The sequence below is a fragment of the Saimiri boliviensis genome, chromosome 19 (genome assembly GCF_048565385.1).
Source record: "Saimiri boliviensis isolate mSaiBol1 chromosome 19, mSaiBol1.pri, whole genome shotgun sequence".
NCBI classification, from domain to species: Eukaryota; Metazoa; Chordata; class Mammalia; order Primates; family Cebidae; genus Saimiri; species Saimiri boliviensis.
In genome coordinates this window covers 15,565,296-15,586,866 of record NC_133467.1, presented here as the reverse complement: position 1 = coordinate 15,586,866, position 21,571 = coordinate 15,565,296, and the positions used below count along the sequence as shown (strand labels likewise).

At 36.6% G+C, this 21,571-nt stretch overlaps 1 protein-coding gene across 4 annotated transcripts in view; it reads left to right on the top strand.

Moving 5' to 3' along the window:
* RALGPS2 (Ral GEF with PH domain and SH3 binding motif 2) overlaps positions 1 to 21,571 on the top strand; it is a 189,654-nt gene that overhangs the window by 63,272 nt on the left and 104,811 nt on the right. For all 4 annotated transcript variants that reach the window (XM_003925334.4, XM_003925333.4, XM_074390145.1 and 1 more), the window contains 3 exons: positions 7,263 to 7,346; positions 10,843 to 10,932; positions 20,428 to 20,520. In XM_003925334.4, the coding sequence (XP_003925383.1) occupies positions 7,263 to 7,346; positions 10,843 to 10,932; positions 20,428 to 20,520 (267 nt within the window). The remainder of the gene's footprint in view (positions 1 to 7,262; positions 7,347 to 10,842; positions 10,933 to 20,427; positions 20,521 to 21,571) is intronic.

The window sequence follows — 21,571 nt, the reverse complement described above, 5'->3', positions numbered from 1 at the left end:
AATGAATTTTCTTTTTTTTTTTTTTTGAGACAGAGTTTCACTCTTGTTACCCAGGCTGGAGTGCAATGGCGCGATCTCGGCTCACTGCAACCTCCGCCTCCTGGGTTCAGGCAATTCTCCTGCCTCAGCCTCCTGAGTAGCTGGGATTACAGGCACACGCCACCATGCCCAGCTAATTTTTTTGTATTTTTAGTAGAGACGGGGTTTCACCATGTTGATCAGGATGGTCTCGATCTCTTGACCTCGTGATCCACCCGCCTCGGCCTCCCAAAGGGCTGGGATTACAGGCTTGAGCCACCGCGCCCGGCCTTAATCAATGAATTTTCAATGAACTTTCAAATACATTTTTAATGACTGTTAAGAAATTGACTTTATATATATGATTTACTACTTAAAGAGTCTCTTTACTACCTGGTTTTAAAATTGCAATTTAAATCTATTGGAACAAATTTTAAGGGGTGTCAAGGCTGCTAAATTTTAGCCCTTACTAAAATGGAGGCTTATTTATGTAGTATACTCAAAACAGCTTTATTCCTAAGTCAGACCCTTGAAAAAAGCACCCTTTTAGTTGCTGAGTTTACTTCAACCTTTTGATGTTCATATGAGATATTTTAGTATAGACTAACTCTTGACCAGGCTGAACTGTCAGTATGCAAGATGGCACCTGTGGCATAGTTTATTTCCTGGATTGTATTTTAGTGCAACTTGGAGGAAGGTCTTAGAATCTGAAATAGAAAGAGAAACAAAGGGAAAAGCAATTTTTTTTTTTCTATCATAGAGAAATTTAGCAGCTCTTTAGAGGTAGAGGTGGGGCAGGGCAAAATTCCTTTAATGACAGATAACCATAAATGCATGTCAAAATTTAAGAAGAAAGTAGCAGGTTCATAGAATACCAGTGCAGTTTTAGCTTCATAATTCATTATGTAGTTCTGTTTTTAATTGCTGGTTTTTAACTTTTTATTTTGGAGTAATAATAGATTCACAGGAACTTGCAACAAAATAGTGCAGAGATAATTAGAGGCTCATAGGAAGATATAATAATAGTTCAGAAAAGTCCCATTTACTCTTCATTCAGTTTTCCTCAACAGTTACATCTTACATAACTATAATACATTATTAAAATCAGGAAATTGACATTTTTATAATACATGTCTGTATAATTTGTGATTTTTGTCATATATGTAGGTTTGTCTAACAACCACCTCGGTCAAGTTACGGAACTACTGCATCACCACAAAGATCTCTCCCTCTGCTACCTCTTTATAGTCACACCCATTCCATTGCTGCTCCCCTACTTCTCACCACCCTTAACCCTGGCAGTCACAAATGTGTTCTTCATCTTGTTGAACTGTAAGAATCCACTCATACACAGATTTTTTTCAATAAATTTTGGAAATATTTTTGAAGCTTTGTAACAATGTGTAAAAAACTTACCACATAGTTTAGAAATATCAAAAACTTAAGAAAAAGAGATGGCATCAATGTATAAAATATATGTAGATACTTGTCTATTTTATTTTTTACTTCCATAAAATACATATAAGTGTATTAATATTGGCCAGGCGCGGTGGCTCACACCTGCAATCCCAGCACTTTCGGAGGTTAAGAGATCAAAACCATCCTGGCCAACATGGTGAAATCTCATAAAAATACAAAAAAAGTAGCTGGGTGTGGTGGCATGTGCCTGTAGTCCCAGCTACTCAGGAGACTGAGACAGGAGAATTGCTTGAACCCGGGCAGCGGAGGTTGCAGTGAGCTGAGGTCACAGCACTGCACTCCAGCATGGTACCTGGTGATCGAGTGAGACTCTATCTCAAAAAAAAAAAAAAAAAGGAAAAGTTAATATTTATCAAGACTTATGCAAAGACCTTATGTTCTGCCATGTGCAGTTGAGAGAAATATTAACAAACATAAAGATGCAGTATTAAATCGTAACTGCATAAAATTAACTGTAGTACATACCAGTCCACTGTAATCATCTCCACATGAGCAGTTTCTCTCTCCAATAAATTATCACAGTAAAATGTGATCTGTCACAGCTTTCAAGTACTTTTCACTGTGTTTAGTGCAATGTCCTAAACCTTGAATAACACCATGGGACACACAAGAAGTACCACTAGTGATGTTGGAAGGGCTCCTAAGAAGCAGAGAAAAGTCATGACATTACAAGAACAAGTTGAATTGCTTGATATGTTTCTTAGATTGAGATCTGCAGCTGCAGTTGTCTGCCATTTCAAGATAAATGAATTCAATGTAAGGACCATTGTTTAAAAAAAAACAAAAAGGAAATTTGTGAAGTCATCACTTTTGATACGACAGCAGGTATGAAAACCCTGCACCTTTTGTGAAATATTCTGTCTTTTATCTTGTATTGAAAATACTGCTTTTTAAATGGGTGCAGGATTGCTTTAAGAAAGTATATCCATCGACTCTAATATGATTCAAGAAGAAGCAAAGTCATTATATGACAACTTAAAAGGAAGGTGAAGCATCTAAAGATGGAGAATTTTATGCCAGCAAAGGATGATGTAATAATTTTAGAAAGAAGTTTTGCTTAAGATATGTCAAGATAATAGGAGAAGCAGCTTCTGCCTACCAAGCAGCAGCAGACAAGCTCCCAGACACCATTGAAAAAATCATGGAGGAGAATGGATATCTGTTTGAACAAGTTTTTAATACAGATGAAAGTGCCCTACTCTGGGGGGGGAAAAATGCCGCAAAGAACATATATTAGCAAGGAAGAGTAGCAAGCACCACAATTTAAGGCAGATGGGAATAGGCTAGCTCTGCTGTTGTGTGCAATTACGGTTGGGTTTATGATCAGGACTGCCCTTACCAATAAAGTTGCTTTTAAACCCTGAGTTTTGAAGGGAAAGCATAAATACCAGCTGCCAGTCTTCGGATGTACAATAAGAAAGCTTGGAAAATGAGAACCCTTTTTCTGGATTGGTTCCGTTGATGCTTTGTCTCTGAAGCCAGGAAGAACCTTGCTAGTAAGGGACTGCCTTTTAAAACTCTATTGATTTTGAGCAATACCCCAGGCCACCCATAGCCCAGTGAGTTCAACACCAAAGGCTCATTACACAGAATACTTTTCTATGAAAAGGATTGTCAGTGATACGGAAGAGAACCCTTATAGAACATCATCAAAGTCTAGAAGGATTACATTATTGAAAATGATAAGTGTCATCACAGGGTGTTTGAAGGGAATACTCTCAACACTTGAGCTCAATATAAAAGCAACACAAGTTGGTTAAAAAATTAGTATAGTAGAACAGTATGTACTATAGTTAATTTTATGCAGTTATTATTTAATATTGCACCTTTATGTTTGTTACCTTTCTCTGGACTGCATATGGCAGTATGTAAGGTCTGTTTGTGTGTATTAATTTTCATAAATGTTAACTTTTAATAATATATTTCTGTGTATTTTATGGTTGCAAATGATACAAATAGACTAGTGTTTTATACATTCATGCCATCCCTAGCTTTTTCTTAATTTTTCAACATTTCCAAGCTATGTGGTTTGTCTGCAGTTTTTTTCAAATTGTTACAAATCTTGAAAACAAAATTTCCAAAATTTTTTTTGAAAAAAATTTATGTATGTGTGGACCCACACAGTTCAAACCCATGTTGTTCAGCTCTCAAAGCCTTGAAAAGGTTTGTACTCTTTGACCTCATGATTTCTTGTAGGACTGTATTTTAAAGAAATAATAAAAAATGTCAGGAAAGGTGCAAGGATATTCATTATTTGTAGTATAGCATTACTTACAATAAGATGATGAAATCAGCCTTTTGTGTAAAGGTCTGTAATTGAGTTTGAATTCTATGTCAAATGGCTCCTTTGAGTGGTTTGATAAGTTTAATTTGATACACACTTTGATTATAGCATTAATATAAATTTTGTAATTGTAGTAATTGGTTAAAAATAGATTCAGTTATTTAGGGATTTAATGTTAGGAATTTTATCCCAAAATATGGCATCTTTATGTAGTTGTGTTTGTATGCTGTGATTTTAGAAAGAACAGAAATGTTTCTAGTAGTTCGATGTATTCAATTTCCTTGTCATAGTACCATTTTTGTGTGGATATAATTTTTACTGCTAAATGCTTTCTTTTTTTTTTCCAGGGAAATAATGTAAAATGATCATATAGCTAGGCTAATTGAATATCCAGAAATTTTTATTTTTGCTATAAAATTGCTTTTATAATTTCATTATTTTCTGTCAGAAATTTTAAGTTTGAAAGATATGCTCTAATTTTAAGATTCAAAAAGGCAGTTTTTCTCTCCAGAGTGTTTACTGCTTATCTACTATGTGGAAATAATTGTCGTCTCCCCCCGCCACCTGTATTCCCTGTCATAATTGCTCAAGGCAGAAACCTGGAATCTTAGTACTTCTGCCGACTTCGGTTTTAGCTTACATCACGAGTCTAGTTCTTGACGAAGTCCTGTCTGCCTCCAGAATATCTTGAATCTATCATTTTTTTCAATGATAATGCCCTAGTTGAAGGAACATTACCTTTTTCTGACAGTACCCTAGTTGAGGGAACATCACTTTTTTCTTGAAGGACCATAGTATCATCTTAACTATTTCCTCAATCTTCCCCTGACTCAATTTATTCCTTTTGTTTGTTTGGTTGGTTGGTTTTGGTTTCTAGTTTAAGGTCTTATTGAAGATATGCATGTACCATGTTTAAGGAGTTAAATTTTCATAAGAGAGCAAAATACAGCAGAACTGTAATTCAGTTATTCTCATCTTTCCAACCTCCATCCTGGAGCCTCATTACCACCCAGATCTCTTAGCTGTTTCTCCTTAGAGGAATTTATGTCTGTTTTTCAAATAATATCTCTAAATTCTTATTTTTCCTTGATTGTTTATTTCAAATATGATATGTTGACTCTTTACTATAGAAGATGATTTCATTCTCTTATATTCTGCCCTCCCATTTACACAATTCACTTCACCTTTTGCACATAGTTATGTCACAGTTTTTACTAAGTTAACTATATTCTTTACAATTGAACTGTGATTATTTACTCATTTGTTTTTTTCTTTTTTGAGCTAAAATGTACTTTAGTTTTCTTTGTACCTATCACTAATTTTCTGCCAGAAATGAACGTACTGATTGTCTTTTCCCCCGCCGCCTCCCCTGCTTTTCAGAGACAGATATCTGTTGGAATTTCTGTCCTGTTGCTCCTTTCTTGACTCTTGTTCTTAAAGTCTGCTCATAGGTTTGACCCGGAATCTCCCATTGCTGTTAATCAGAGGATTCCCAATATTTTTCTTTCTGTATTGGCTCCTCAGTTTCCTGGGCCTCATATCTTCCGTTTTTCTTTGTTTGCTAGTTTACTTTGATAAAACACATACTCTGCTAATTCTCTGAGAGTAGGTGTATAGAAGGCAAATTCTCTGAGATGTTCACGTTTGAAAATGTCTGTAGTCTACTTTCTGTAGTCTAGACTTAATTGATATTCATGTTGGATATAGGATTCTAGAAAATTGAATTCTTCAAAATTGAAGACATCACTTCAGTTGTCTTTTAACTTCCAGTGCTGCTGTTAAGATATCTGATAGCTTCTGATCCCTGTTTTTCTGTATATGATCTGTTGTTTTTTTTGTTTTTGTTTTTGAATCTCTGATCAATTTTCTCTGTTCCCTCTTAAAATTCCTGTTATTCAGATGTTGACCCTTAGGGTATTCAAATTAGCTTAAAAACATTTTATTCCTATCATTAACTTTTGTTTAAAAGTTTTAGTCACTTTAGCTCACAACTCTTCTACTGACTTTCAGATTTGTATTATATTTTTTATTTCTAAGAGCTCTGTTTTTTCTCCGAATATTTCTTTTTATATATCCTCCTGCTTTTGCTCAATGGGTACAATGTCTTTTCTCATGTATTGAAAAATAATAATTATATGGTTGTGTCTTCCTCTGTTCTCAGTTTTCTTCGTTCCCTGCCCTAACTCAGCTTCTTCTGTTCTCTGCCCTAACTCTGTTTCCTCAGAGTTCTTTGTCTTATTTCTTGTGGTTTCTCTCTCTCCCTGGCTATTTTTGTATTATAGAAGTTTGTTAACCTATTTTCGACCTTGGACCCATGTGGCAGACTGAAGCCTATGGAACTCTAGCCCTTCTCTAAAATAAAAAGAATTCAGTTCTGTTAAAATATACTTATCAAAATATTTTTAAAAGCTGTTATACAGCAATACATGTGCTTCTTTGTTAATGCATTAAAATCTAGAGGTCAGCCTTAAATATTACCATATCTAGGTGTGATGATCCACGCCTGGAATCCCAGCATTTTAAGAGGCTGAGGCAGGAGGATTGCTTCAGTGTAGGAGTTCAAGACCAGTCTGACCAACATAGTGAGACCCTGTCTCTACAAAAAAATAAAAACAAAAATAGCTGAGTGTGGTGGTGCACACCTGTAGTCCCAACTACTTGGAAGGCTGAGGTGGAATAATTGCTTAAGCCAGGGAGGTCACAGCTGCAGCATACTGTGATCCCACCAGTATACTTCTGCCTGGGTGACAGAGGAAGACCCTGCCCCTAAAAAAATTAAGTATCTGCCATAAGTTTGAAATACTGATGATTATAAATGGTATCTGAATCAACTGTAATGTGATATGAAAATGTCAGTGATTTTGATTGATAACTACATCACATGTGTTGCCAATACCACTGTCATCTGTAGCCTACCTTTATAACTAAAAGGACTGCCTTATTTCAGTTAGAGGTTAGTGTATAACGAAAATAAATTTTTTTATATCTAAGTTCATGGGCCCTTTGTATTTTATTGACAGGCCCTTTAGGGGATCACGATTCCTTTTATTAAAGGTTTCTTCAAATGTCTGGGGTCCCTGACTGTCGGCTTAAATAGTGAGATGCTGGAAAGCTGATTGGGAGCTCTGGGTGACTGAATAGAGCTTAATAACTAGTAATCTTCACTCTTCGTTGTGGGATGCTCATCTTTATCTATGGATCTTTTCCTCTTGGGATTCAAATCTTTTCAGAGAAGAATCCGCCAGTATTCTGCCTATGGAATGTAAGAGTGCCTATGTTTTCATAGTCATTGTGCTCTCTTATGTCCTGCTAATCAAATTTGCTTTTGTGATTTAACTGAATGGATATAATATTACAAATGTTCCCATTAAATAAAGTGATTCTAGAAAAGAACATAAACTATCTTTAATGTTTTGAAACCCTTAACTGGGCAAGAAAACTGGGCTATTTCTTATATTTAATTTTCACCTTAATTTTCCAGGAGCTTTCAAGTTGTGGATGGAATAAAAAAGAAAAATATAGTTCTGCACCGAATGCAGTTGCCTTCACAAGAAGATTCAATCATGTGAGTTTATAAATTTTAATACTGTGTCTGAAATTCAGTTCTTCACTATATAATTTTTCCTTAAGAAATAATTTAACCTTTCACATCAGTTGTGGAATATATTCAGCCAGTTAGTTATCTCTCAAGTATTATCTCTGTGCATGACCTTTGTTTTCTTTCCTCTGTCATTCCTATTGAAAATGTGTTGGAACTTGACATTCTTTCCTGCTTGTCTCTTAACCTTTTGTATTTTTTGTCTTTGTGCTCCATTCTGAGTGATTTCCTCAGATCTACATTTCAATTCACCGATTTTCTTCAGTTGTGTTTTATCTGTTTCAAATCTGTATGCTTTTACACACCAGTCATGCTTTTTTCTTATCTTTTAATTTATTTTTAAAATTTATTAATTTTCAGCAGTTTGTATATTATTATTATTATTGGAACTTCTTGGGGTACTACTGCTCTATTTCTGTTCATTCTTAAAGTGGGTTTTTCAAAGATATGTAATGAATTTTGTATCTTTGGCTTGAAAGCTCATGTCTATTTAAGCTTTATCCATGAGAATTTTGCTGCTGCCTCAATTGAGGGAGTACATATTCTAAGAGGCTGTTTGCTTTTGTTAATATCCAGTGTTGTTGCAGATTTAAGATTATTTTTTATGTTTATTGTTGTGCTTCAAGCATCTTTGTACTTCTCTGTAGTAAAAATTTAAATACCAAATCCAGTTAAAGGTAGCCTGTAGTTAACAAATTTTTATTTTAAAATTATTATTATTATTATTATTTTGAAACAGAGCCTCTGTCTGTCACCCAGGCTACAGTACAGTGGTGCAGTCAGAGCTCACTGCATCCTCAAACTCTTGGGCTCAACCAGTCCTCCTGCCTTAGACTCTCAGGTAGCTAGGACTACAGGCATGCACCACTATGCCAGACTAATTTTAAAAAAATATTTTGTGGGCCGGGCGCGGTGGCTCAAGCTTGTAATCCCAGCACTTTGGGAGGCCGAGGCGGGTGGATCACGAGGTCGAGAGGTCGAGACCATCCTGGTCAACATGGTGAAACCCCGTCTCTACTATAAATACAAAAAATTAGCTGGGCATGGTGGCACGTGCCTGTAATCCCAGCTACTCAGGAGGCTGAGGCAGGAGAATTGCCTGAACCCAGGAGGCAGAGGTTGCGGTAAGCCGAGATCGCGCCATTGCACTCCAGCCTGGGTAACAAGAGCGAAACTCCGTCTCAAAAAAAAAAAAAATATTTTGTGGAGATGAGATCTCACTATGTTGCCCAGGCTAGTCTCAAACTCCTGGCCTCAAGCGATCCCCCTGCCTCAGCCTCTCAAAGCACTGTGATTATAGCCATAAGCCACTATGCCCAGTTCAAATTCTTATGAAAGAGTTTTTCTTTTTTTCTCCTTGACCACCCAGAGCCTACATTACTACACACGCACTTGTTTGTTGTCTCCCTTTTCACTGAAATTGTAGACCTTTGAGTAGCATTAGATAGAAATGGAGGAGTGGAGAGGTGTGAGGCCTTGTATTATGTCTTTGAAGTAGCATTAAATCGCAAGCCCCTATGTCACTGAAACAGGAAATCCTCCAAGGGCAGATACAGTACCCACTCTTATAAACACTGCTTTGCTTTTAATTTCTTGTTTTTGGTCCCTAGAGGAAATCCTTTATTTTTCTTCCAATTCAGAAATACATTTTTTAAAAGTTTGTTAGATGTAACTGAGCAATTCTAGGGGCTTAAAGCAAAAAATATTTTTTCGTGTGAGTCCAGCAATTTTATGAAATCATGTCTTGGTGTTGGTTATTCTGGGTCAGCATTCTTAAATGCGGTTGGCTTTAACGGACTGTCATTTGGGAAGCACGTACACTTAGCCTTCCAGTATGGGGGTCTCAGGGTACCTGGATATATTACATAGTAGCTTAGGGCTCTCCAAGTGAATGTTCCAGCAATCAAGGGAGGGGCTGCATGGTCTTTTATGACCTTATCCTGGAAGTCATTGTCACTTTTGCTAATGCTTTCTTCATCAAAGCGGTCACAAGCCTGCCCCAATTCAGTAAGAAGTGATACTCGTCCCAACTTTCGATGAGAGAGTGACAAAGAATGTGTGCTTAAAATCACCATCACCTTTGTCTAAGCCAGGTGTTGTAGTGAGTCCCTGTAGTTCCTGCTACTGAGAGGCTGAGACAGGAGGATCACTTGAGCCCAGGAGTTCAAGACCAGCTTGGGCAACATAATAAGATCTCATCTTAAAAAAAAAAAAAAAAAAAAATCACGTTGGCCAGGTAGAGTGGGTCACGCTGTAATCACAGCACTTTGGGAGGCCAAGGAGGCTGGTGGGTCACCTGAGCTTAGAAGTTCGAGACCAACCTGGGTAACATGGCAAAACCGTGTCTTGACTAAAAAAAAATACAATACAAAAATTAGCTGGACATGGTGGCTCACGCCTGTGATCTCAGCTACTTAGGAGACTGAGGCAGGAGAATCACTTGAGCCTGGGAGGCAGAGGTTGCAGTTAGCCGAGATTACCCCACTGTACTCCAGTCTGGACAACAGAACAAGGCTCTGTCTCCAATACAAAACGAATCACCATAGTAATTGTCCTAAAATTTGCCCAGCATTAAATTTAATTAAGTTGTTGAACTTGCACTTCAGATTTGAATTCATAGTTGGTATTTGGTAAGGTTATTATTAAGATTTCCATAGCGTAACTTGATTTTTTTTTTTTTTTTTTTTTAGGAGTAAACCTTGTTAGAATTGGGGAGGATTATTACTATTAGTAGCCCAAGTATAGTAACAAGTACTAAGGTGACTTTGTAAAATATGTACACTTTATAGTTGCATATATATTTGTAAAATACGTGTAAAATACGTAATGACATTTGTTTACACATGAAAATTCCAAGTAAAATCTGAAATATTTCTCATTAAAAATGTGAAGAAATATGAGGCAGTGGCATTATTTTTGCAGTGATTTTAAACTGTATTCTGTAGTTAGATTTGTGTAAGTTTGAACCAACTTGACAGTGCGTTGACTTTGTTTTCATAGTACATGAATTAAAATGTGCTAAAATGTGCATGGGCATATCATATAATAAGCAAATTATTCAGAATAGAGCATTTTAATATTGTATATCTAATCTGCCTTCTAATAGTTTTAATGATTTTTTTAAAGAAATCAAGAAGATGGTTTTATTTGAAAGAATTTCAAAATTTTTGAAATGCAGTTTTAATCTTAAAATGTTAGATATATTTTTGTTTCTTTGATATTTAGTTTTGTTTACAGCAAGAAAACCCTACTTGGGAATCTTCACTTATGATCCTACTCAATGTAAATAAACGGCCATGTAGAATTACCAGCCACAGAAAAACTTGCCATAAGTAGCATCTTTTACAATGTTTAGTTTTAGAGCTTACCTAATTCAGCCAAAATGTTTTAAAATACAGCAAAACAATATAACTTCTACAAATTAAAAATCATAGTGATGTTTATTTAAAATTTTTATTTACAGGTAAGTTTTTGGGTCGTTAGAGAAATTCTTCATGCTCAAACATTAAAAATTAGAGCTGAAGTTTTGAGCCACTATATTAAAACTGCTAAGGTAAGAAAAACTTGTGTTTTTATTTTTGTGTTCAACCACTCATAAATGTTTGCAAGTGAATAAATATTTGTAATGTTTTCTTTAGTGTTCATTGATACTGGAAAATTAAGGCTCATTGATTAATATAAGTCAGTTTTTAAAATTGGATGCCTACATTCTCTGTCTTTTCCTTTAGTCTTCCTGTTTTCCTACCCTTTCTTTTATATTCTTCACCTCACTCTCTGAGTAGTGAATTATGTGATCTGTTTCACTGAATAAGTAAACAAAGGTTAGATTATGGTAAAGTATGATATTTATAAAATTTTGGACTATTCTGCAGGTGATGAAGAAAGCCATGAAAGATTAAGTAGGAGAATACTAGTTCACTTCTGAAGTGAAACATGTGAAAACTTTATTTTTAAGAGAATAGTGTATGTGATGTTACCATATTATTAACCAAGCAATTATTGTGTGGCATAGATAATAAATAGAGCAAAAGAAATGGAGCATGGATTTCAAAAGTAATTGGAAATTAGAGAGAGAGATGAGACATGCTGTTCACAAGAGGATACCAAGATTTTGTTAAAAGTTGTAACAACTCTGAATTTAGCTGTAGGGGCAGAAAGGGAATGAGCCTTTCCCTCTCTATCATGAAGGCTTAGGGCCAGCAGCCCTATAACAAAAGACAGGTTAATGAGAGAAAAGCATAGCAGATATATTACATGTGCATAGAAGTCATACAAAGTGCGAACTCAAAGCAGGGCCAAATGGTTGATGCTTCAATATCCTCTTCACTGGGGAGAGGGGAGTTTTGGGGGAAGGGATGCATAGGAGTAAGTGACTTACAGGGAAAATGAATGAGCCCAGGGAACAAAGGCCTGAGACCAAGTTTCTCTGAGCTCTGGGGAAGGTGGCATCACAGGTTATGAGTGAGTGAACGGAGGAAACCATGTTAAGCAAAGACAGATACCTCAAGGAAATATCTCAGATAATCTCAGAGCTACCCTCAGAAAGGATAGTTGGGGTAGCCTGTGGTTAAGTTAATTGTTCCTGGATCTGGACAAGGGAGAGGATACTCAAGAGAAAGCCTAGCTGTTCATTTCACCAGTGTAGATTTTCTCTACAGGTGCGAATCTCCTCCACAAAAGGCAGCTTTTCAGGGCTATTTCTGTCTGTAGGCCCTCTGAATAGCCATCTCAAAATATGTCAAAGAAGTATACTTTAGGATGATATATTTTTGGTTTCTTTTAATGTTAAGTTCACTAAGAAGTATGGTAATTGTAGCCACGTTCATTCATTACTCTTGTCATAAATATAAAACTTAGCTTACCTGTAAATGAAAGAAGGTAGAATAAAATGAGAGTATCATGTTTACAATTATTGTAAGTCATAACTCTTCCATATTTTCCTTAAGAACATGGGAGCAATTGTATTCTAACATTCTATGGCACTAGGTGGCAGAGCTAGCCTTCTACAAATTTGATATTTTGCAAAAGCATCAAAATATTTTAAAAATTTTTTGTGGTGATGTGTTAGATATATGTATATATTTTTTGAGATGGAGTTGTACTCTGTGGCCCAGGCTGGAGTGCAGTGGTGTGATCTTGGCTCACTGCAACATCCATCTCCTGGGTTCAAGCGATTCTTACATCTCAGCTCCCCAAGTAGCTGGGACTACAGGTGCACACTACCACCCCCAGCTAATTTTCATATTTTTAGTAGAGATGGGGTTTCACCATGTTGGCCAGGCTGATCTCAAACGCCTGACCTCAGGTGATTTGCCTGCCTCGGCCTCTCAAAGTGCTGGGATTACAGGTGTGAGCCACTGCGCCTGGCCAATTCTGGTTTTTAACTAATAAAATTAATGATTCTTCTCCATGAATTCTACATTATTATTTTCTGATACTTTTAAGTATGTTCCACTCAAAACCACCAAATTTTGCTCAAACCTTCCACTGTCTTCATCAAGCAGTCATTTAATTTCAGTTCAGACTTTGAATTATTTTTGACAGCACTTACCTTCATACGAAGCTCTAAACCCATAATTGTTTTTTTCTTATTTTTGTCTCTTAAACTCTTCTATTCTGACCCTCTTCCTACTATATTGTTTGTTATAAAACTAACAGGTCTCTTACTTGAGTATTGTATCAGTTGGCATTCTCCAGCGAGATAGAACCATAGTATTCTGTATATACGTTTATAAAGAGATCTAAATATAAAATGTATAAATAGATTTTAGGAATTGACTTATACCATTGAAGGGGGCTGGTAAGTATGAAATCTGTAGGGCAGGCCAACAGGCTGGAAACTCAGGAACTTAGGCAGTGTTCTTGAGGCAGCATTTCTTTTCCAGGAAACCCCAGTTTTCAGTATTAAGGCCTTTCAGCTGAGCAGATGAAGTCCACACATTATCAAGTGGAATCCCTTAAAGTCCACTGATTATAGATGTTAACCACATCTATAAAATATCTTCATGATAACACCTAGATTAGGGTTTGATTAACTGAATCAAGTTGATAGTCTAGCCAAGTTGATACATAAAACTTACTATCACATAGATACAAAAGAATATAAGAATATTTAAAGTAGCAAAAGAATCATAATGTGGATAACCATGCATGCACCCACTTAGCACTGGGAATTTTCATATGCCTCTTCATATGCCACCTCCTTCCCTTCTACTACACTGGGAACTACTGCCTTGAATTTTATGTTTGCTTTTCTTTTACAGCTTATATGTTTCTGAATAATACATTGTTGCCAATGTATGCTTTTGGATTTTGTTTAAATTGAATTATTTCATATTTACTTTTATACTTTTATAACTAGGCATTGTTACTTAATGGTTTTAGGAGTAGCTCTGTTATAGAGCATCCTATTTGCATATATCACAAATTATTCAATGTGGATTATTTCAAGATTTTTGCTATTATAAGCCCTGCTGTCTTGAGCATTCTTGTGAGTCTCTTGGTATTTATGTGGAGGTTGAAGCCCTAGAAATACAGAGTTCATACTAGCAGTGAAATTGCTGAGTCTCTCTCTCTCTCTCTTTTTTTTTAAGACAGGATTTTGTTTTGTCACTCATGCTGAAAGCCAGGGGTACAAACCCTAACTCACTGCATCCTCGATCTCCTGGGCCCAAGCAGTCTTCTCACCTCAGCCTACTGAGTAGTTGGGATTAGCCACCACCCCTGGCTAATTTCCTTTTTTTTTTTTAAAAGACAAGGTCTCACTGTGTTACCCAGGCTGGTGTTGAACTCCTGTGCTCAAGTGATCCTCCCACGTTGGCCTCCCAAAGTGCTGGGATTACAAGTATGAGCCACTATACCCGTCCCCTCATCATTTTTACTTTGTTATAGGTAACCTCCAAACTGGTTATATTGATATACTCTCACTAGCAATTTATGAAGAAGCCTGTTGCTCCACATGCATGTCACCACCTGATACTGTCAAAATGTTTCATTATTGCCAATTCTGGTGGATGTGAAATGTATCTCATTTTAGTTTTAATAGCCTTTCATTGAATCTAAAAGGAGTGAACATCTCTTCTATATTGGCCATTTAGGTTTTCTCTCTCGAAAGGTCTGTTTAAGATCATTCAGCAGTTTCCTATTTTGGCATTGGTCTTTTATTGATTTTTTTTTTTTTGAGATGGAGGCTCACTGTCGTCCAGGCTGTAGTACAGTGGCGCGATCGTTCACTGCAGCCTCCGCCTGCTGGGTTCATGCAATTCTCCTGCCTCAGCCTCCCAGGTAGCTGGCATTACAGGTTCACACCACCATGCCTGGCTAATTTTTGTATTTTTTTTTAGTAGGATGGGGTTTCAACACTCTGGCCAGGCTAGTCTCAAATTCCTGACCCCAGGTGATCTGCCCGCCTTGGCCTTCCAAAGTGCTAGAATTATAGGGGTGAGCCACCACGCCTGGTAGTCATTCGTTGATTTTTATGAGTTCTTTATATGACTCTAGATGCTAGTTTGCATAAGCTCTGTATGTATATTTCTGTTTGTGGCTGGTCTTGTCACTTTTTTCATACCATTTTCTGATTTACATGTTCTTAATTTTAGTAGTCAGAGTCACTGATCTTTAATTTCTTTCTCGGTCTGTTCTGGCTGCTGTAACAAAAATACCATAAACTAGGTGGCTTATAAAAACAAACATTTAGACCAGGCACGGTGGCTCATGCCTGTAATTCCAGCACTTTGGGAGGCCAAGGCGGGCAGATCACCTGAGATCGGGAGTTTAAGTAAAGTACCATCTCTACTAAAAATATAAAAAATTAGCTGGACATAATGGCGCATGCTTGTAATCCCAGCTACTTGGGAGGCTGAGGCAGGGGAATCTCTTAAACCTGGGAGACGGAGGTTGCAGTGAGCTGAGATTATGCCATTTCACTGCAGCCTGGGCAACAAGAAGGAAACTTCATTTCATTAAAAAAAAAAAAAAAAAAAAAAAATTCTAGAGAACTGTGAGGATTAAAAAAAAAAAATTCTAGAGAACTGTGAGGATTAAATTTAATATCAAGATGTCAGCAGATTCATTGTCTGGTAAGGGCCCATTTCTCATAAGGCCCTTCTTGTTGCAAGAGTTCCTTTAAGCACTTTCCCAAACAACATACCCTCCATACTGCCGTGCCAACACACCCACTGCTACAATTCTGTAGATAAAGGCTGTTCTGGGAATTTATGTAAGTGGGATCCTACAGAAAGCTGTTGCTTGTGGCTGGGTTCTCTTGCTTACCATGTTGTTGAGATTCATCCACTTTGCATGTTTTCGGTAATTCTTTTATTGTTAAGCAGATTTCCAATGTATGGATATTCCACAGTGTTTTTTTTTTTATCATTTTCTTATTAATGCACAATTTGTTTTACCTTTGGCTTTTATGAATAAAGCTATTATGAACATTTTTGTGAAATATGCGTTCTTTTTTCTTGATTATACCTAGGAATGGTGGACCTGCTGGGTTATAGATTAGGAATATGTTTTAACTTCATTAGAAACTGCCAAATATTCTTGTTTTCCAACATAACCCTGTTGGTTTTACCACTTTAAATTTCAGTCAGCAATAAGAGTCTTCTAGTTACTCCACACATCTTGCCAGTACTTGATGTTTAATTTTTTTTTTTAATTTTTGCCGTTCGTTTGGGTGTGTAGTTGTATCTTATTGTGGTTTTAATTTGTATTTCTTTAATGATAGTGATGGTTGAGTATCTTTTCATATGTACGTGGATCATTTGGATATTTTGTTTTGTGATATTATCCTTTCAAATCTTTTGCCCATATTTTTAATAGGATTGTTTTTCTTACCAAGTTGTAGGGATTTTTTCAAGTATTCTGAATACAAACACTTTTCAGAAATACATATTTTTTTCCCAAGTCTGTGGCTTGCCTTTTTATTTTCTTAATGTTGTCTTTTGTTTAGTGAACAGAAGTGTTCAATTTTGATGAAGCCCAATTTGTTATTTTTATCTTTGTGGTGTTTTTTGTGTTATGTTTAATAAATCTTTGCCTAATCTACGGTCATAAAGACATTTTTCTTTGATCACTCCTAAGAGTATTATAGTTTGAAGTGATCCATCCTGAATTAATTTTTTTTTTTTTTTTTGAAATGGAGTTTATCTCTTGTCAGCCAGGCTGGAGTGCAGTGATGCAGTCTCAGCTCACTGCAACCTCTGCCTCCTGGGTTCCTCCTATAGTTATTGTCCTGCCTCAGCCTCCAAGTAGCTGGGATTAACAGATGTGCATTACCACGCCCAGTTAATTTTTGTATTTTTGGTAGAGATGGGGTTCCACCGTATTGGCCAGGCTGGTCTCGATCTCTTGACCTCAGGCGATCCGCACACCATAGCCTCCCAAAGTGCTAGGATTACAGGCGTGAGCCACCTCATCTGACCAAATTAATTTTTGTGTATGGTGGAAGGTGTAGGAGTCGAGGTTCGTTTTTTTTCCCTCATAAGAATATCTAGGCTGGGCGCAGATTACAGCTCACACCTGTAATCCCAGCACTTTGAAAGGCCAAGGCAGGTGAATCACCTGACATCAGGAGTTCAAGACCAGCCTGGCCAACATGGTGAAACCCATCTTTACTAAAAAATACAAAAATTAGCTGGATGTGATGGCACAGTCCTGTAATCTCAGCTACTTGGGAGGCAGAGGCAGGAGAACCGGGAGGTGGAGGTTGTGGTAAGCTGAGATTGTGCCATTGTGCTCCAGCCTGGGTGACAGAACGAGACTCCATCTCCAAAAAAAAAAAAAAAAAAGGGAAATAAAAAGAAAAAGAGTATCTAATTGTTCTATCCATTCCTTTCTCTGTTTAACTGCTTTGACATTTTGGTTGAAAATTACTTGGTCAAATATGTATGTGTAGATATAGTTCTGTTCCATTGATTTATTTGTCTCTTCTTATTCCAGTATCTCTTTGTCTTAATTACTATAGCTTTACAGTAAGCTTTGAAATCTGATAGTGTTCTAATGTTTTTTTCTTCTCCAAGATTGTCTTGGCTGTGCTATCTCCATTTTATGTCTATAGAAATTTTAGAATTAGCTTGTCAATTTCTGTAACATGGCCTGCTTGCATTTCTGATTGAGGTTTTATTGAATTTATAGATCACTTTGGGAAGAAGTGATGACAATATTAAGACTTTAAATCCGTAAACATGGTATATCTCTGTTTAAGTTTTCTTTAATTTCTCCCAACAGTGCTTTATTTTCAGTGAAGCACTCTTGCATATCTTTATTTCTCGATGGCCAGTGTTCTGATGTTAGTGTAAATGTTTTTCCATCTCATTTTCTAATTGTTTGGTGCTATATATGCAATCATGTAATCTGAAAATAAAAGCAGATTTCACTTCTTCCTTTCTGACTTTTCTACTTTTAAACATTGTATTTAAAAGAATGGTAGAGACTGGAGTAAAGATTCTCTTCTCCCAGGGTGCTTAAGACCAATCCTCTGTGAGGGAACGAGAACGAGAAGCTGATTTTTCTAGCCAGGAATATAATCCTAGTACTCTGGGAGGCCAAGGCGAGCAGATCACCTGAGGTCAGGAGTTCGAGACCAGCCTGGCCAACATAGTGAAACCCTGTATCTACTAAAAATACAAAAACTAGCCAGGTGAGGTGGTACACACCTGTAGTCCCAGCTGCTCAGGAGGCTGAGGCAGGAGAATTGCTTAAACCCGGAGGTGGAGGTTGCAGTGAGCCAAGATCAGGACACTGCACTCCAACCTGGGCAACAGACCACGTCTCAAAAAAAAAAAAAAACAAAACAAAAAAAACCGAAGCTAATTTTTCTGATCCAATTAGGAATTGAGGTGGATAGGATTGAGTTTCAGCTTTAGTTACTTTCAAATCACCTCTGGTTACAAATGACTCAGGGCAAAATCTGTACCTTGTATGGTATAGGCCGCTTCCTCTAGCAGGACCCTGTTATCTCAGTCCCAGAGATCCCTCTCTGCTTTCTAACCCAGCCGTCAGCCTCCAGCACTGACACACAGTAAAGAAAGTTCTATTAGGAGTGAATCAGTGGACACAAGAACCAACTTTAGGTTTGAGACTCCTGCAGATTCTAGTCTGTTGTATCAGCCCACAGGGTTGTAAAAACACTGGTTTCTTCTTACTTTAGCAAAATCTGGCCATTGGAGGCTTCATCTTTGCCTAGGCTTGTAGAGATTAATCATATGCCCTCAGGGGGAAAAACTGTTTAAAGGCTAGGTTTTTTGTGTGTGTGTGTGTTTTTTTTAATGGTGGAATTTATTTGTGTCCACAACTCTCCAGTGTCTTTAATAAAATGGTTTTCTTTCTAAGTTTATCTGTTTTGTTTTCTTGCTGTTATGGCTAGAACAATGATTTCTCATGCTGTTCTACATCTTAGGCAGAAGCTACGAGTTCAGCATGAGGTTTTTGTCGTTTCTATTTGTTTATTCTTTCTTTTCTTTTTTTTTTTTTTTTTTGAGACAGGGTCTTGCTGTATGGCCCAGGCTGTATAGCAGTGGCGCAATCATGGCTCACCACAACCTCTGTCTCCTGGTCTCAAGCAGTCCTCCCATCTCCCAGCCTCCCAAGTAGCTGGGACTACAGGCACATGCCACCGCGCCTGGTTAATTTTTTTTTTTTTTTTTTTTTTTTGTGGAGACAAGGTTTTATAGTACTATGTTGCCCAGGCTGGTCTTGAACTCCTGAGCTCACACAGTCCACCAACCTCAGCCTCCCAAAGTGCTAGGATTATAGGTGTGAGTCACCACAGTCAGCCTTTGTTTATTCTTACTATGAAGTAGTTATTTGGGCTACAAACTTTCATAATACCCCTTCCTTCTTCCATTAGCACCGTGGTTCAAAACAGGCATTGTTGCCTTGCAGTCTCTTGATGGTGGATGAGGATTACTTCTATCTTGCTCTTACACTCAGGCTATGAGTCCTTCAGTGTCTCTGCTTTATGCGATGAGGGTCTCTTATTGGAACCCCCACCATAGATAGACAAAGTTAGGGGCTGATTAGTCTGTACATTTATAGAACCCTATATATAATTTTATTCTAGAATTATGCAAATATGATTTGTATTTGGTTGTTTTCATGTCTGTCTCACTAGACTGAAGCTTCTTGACAGGTTTTTTTCATTTTTGTATATGCAGTCTAATACGGTGCCTAGTATAATAAATGCTTGAAATACATTTGTCAAATGGTTTCCCAATTAGATTATATAACCTTGTGTAAAGGTTTATATTATGTTTTGTGTTACTGATTTATTTTGTTTTTATCTGTTTTCTTTGGGTTTTCAATTAAATGTTCTATCCGTAGCATTTTCTAGACCTGGGGCTTACCTGGGAGCAGGATTAGGACAGTTGTAAAATGACTGGTTTTTAGACAGGACTTGTGGGATGTAAGCATCAGGTAGTATTAAAAAATCTGGGAAATTAGCGGTAAATGTCATGCAGATCTCATAGCAAATTGCTGGAAACTAGTGTTAGGAGTTTTTTGCATGCAGACTGTAAAATCAGTGTCTCAGCATCAATGAAAAAAAAAGATCTGGGGATTTAGGTAGGAGGAAGCAGAAAATTGAGGAAGACTGTGAAGGGCAGGTTTCTCCCTTGCCCTGGAATAATGGGAGTACTGAATAGGAAACCAAATAAGAATCCTGGATGTTGAACCTTTCTTGAAACTTGAAACATAAAGCAGAGGCTTAGTAACAAGGGAGACCTTACTAGAAACCAGCTTTCATGATCTTACCGTGTAAACTTAATGTGAGACATAACCTTGGTTTTCTTAACATGTTACTCAACTAGAGGTAGATTTATTCCCAGAGTTTGGAGACAATGCCAGGGTAGAAAATTTAAGTTCTGTTGTGCATCAGAAGAACTTCGTGTAAACAATGTGGGTAGTCGAAAGACAAATCTCAATAATGAAGGTAATATATACTGGAACGCTGTATCAGTTGCCAAGATTGTACTTGTTAGTCTAAATTTTTTCTTACATTCATGTTTCTTTTTCATCCCTCTCCCCCATTTTTTTTTTTAATCTTCAGAAACTATATGAGCTGAATAACCTTCATGCACTTATGGCAGTGGTTTCTGGCTTACAGAGTGCCCCAATTTTCAGGTTGACTAAAACATGGGCGGTGAGTAATTTTCTTTAATGAAACGTTTGACTTCCTGTGGGAAGGAAAGCTGTATTCATTTCCTTTATAATTATCATTATGGTTAATATAATGATAATAGATAAGGATTTTTAAATGGCTTTCTACTCTGTTCTTTGATACCTATATTTTTTTCTCCTTAAGCAATACACTGGTATAAGGTAATTTTGGGGTACAGTTTGGTGCTTGGTTTTTGCTCTTCAGAGAATCATTTTTGTTGAAACACTTTCAGTATCTTTGACAACATAGTGTTTAATACTCAGCTGATGGGAAGGTATGAATACAGAAAAATGCATTTAATCGTGAAGATTATGCTTTTGAAAAGTTTGAGGAGTATCTAAATCGTAAGTTTCAAAAAAAAATTTACTGATTACAATTTTCATTATTTTTTAATGAGTAAACCTTAGATTTTTTTCCTTAGGAACAATGGAAAACCTGATGATTAACATGGAATTATTTGCTGTTGCCGCACATGCTGATGTTGTTACTTTAATCATGTTTGGTTCTATTACTTATGTAAGATCAGAGTATGAATTCTGACCTCTGTAAATGTGTGTATTTTCTTAGTTGAGTGACATATTACTGTACTCAATCTTTTCAGGTATTTTTCACTTAGATTTTTTGTAAGTAAAAGTTTACATTCAATTAAGTTTATTTATATTCAATACTATTTAATGTTAAAGATCAATAATTTTGTTTAGAATCTATTACATTTTGTACAAAGGATCAATGTGTTTCTAAGGTTCTATGGTAAAATCATGAAACCTTTTAAAACATTTTTTATTACTAAAATATAAATGTTTTTAATTAAAGTGCTGCTTTTGCTTTTTATGGTATCTGAAGAGACAGATGTTTCTCATGAAAACCTGTATAGATTTCTATTTTGGAAAAACATTAGTGTGGAAAAACTTATGATCCTTTTTAAATTTCTTATTTTCTTTTTTTTAATGGAACCACCTGGGTGTGAAGGGTTTTCTGTAAAAATTCTTTTAAATAATTATGGCCTTATTGTCTTTTCTTAAAATTTGAATTT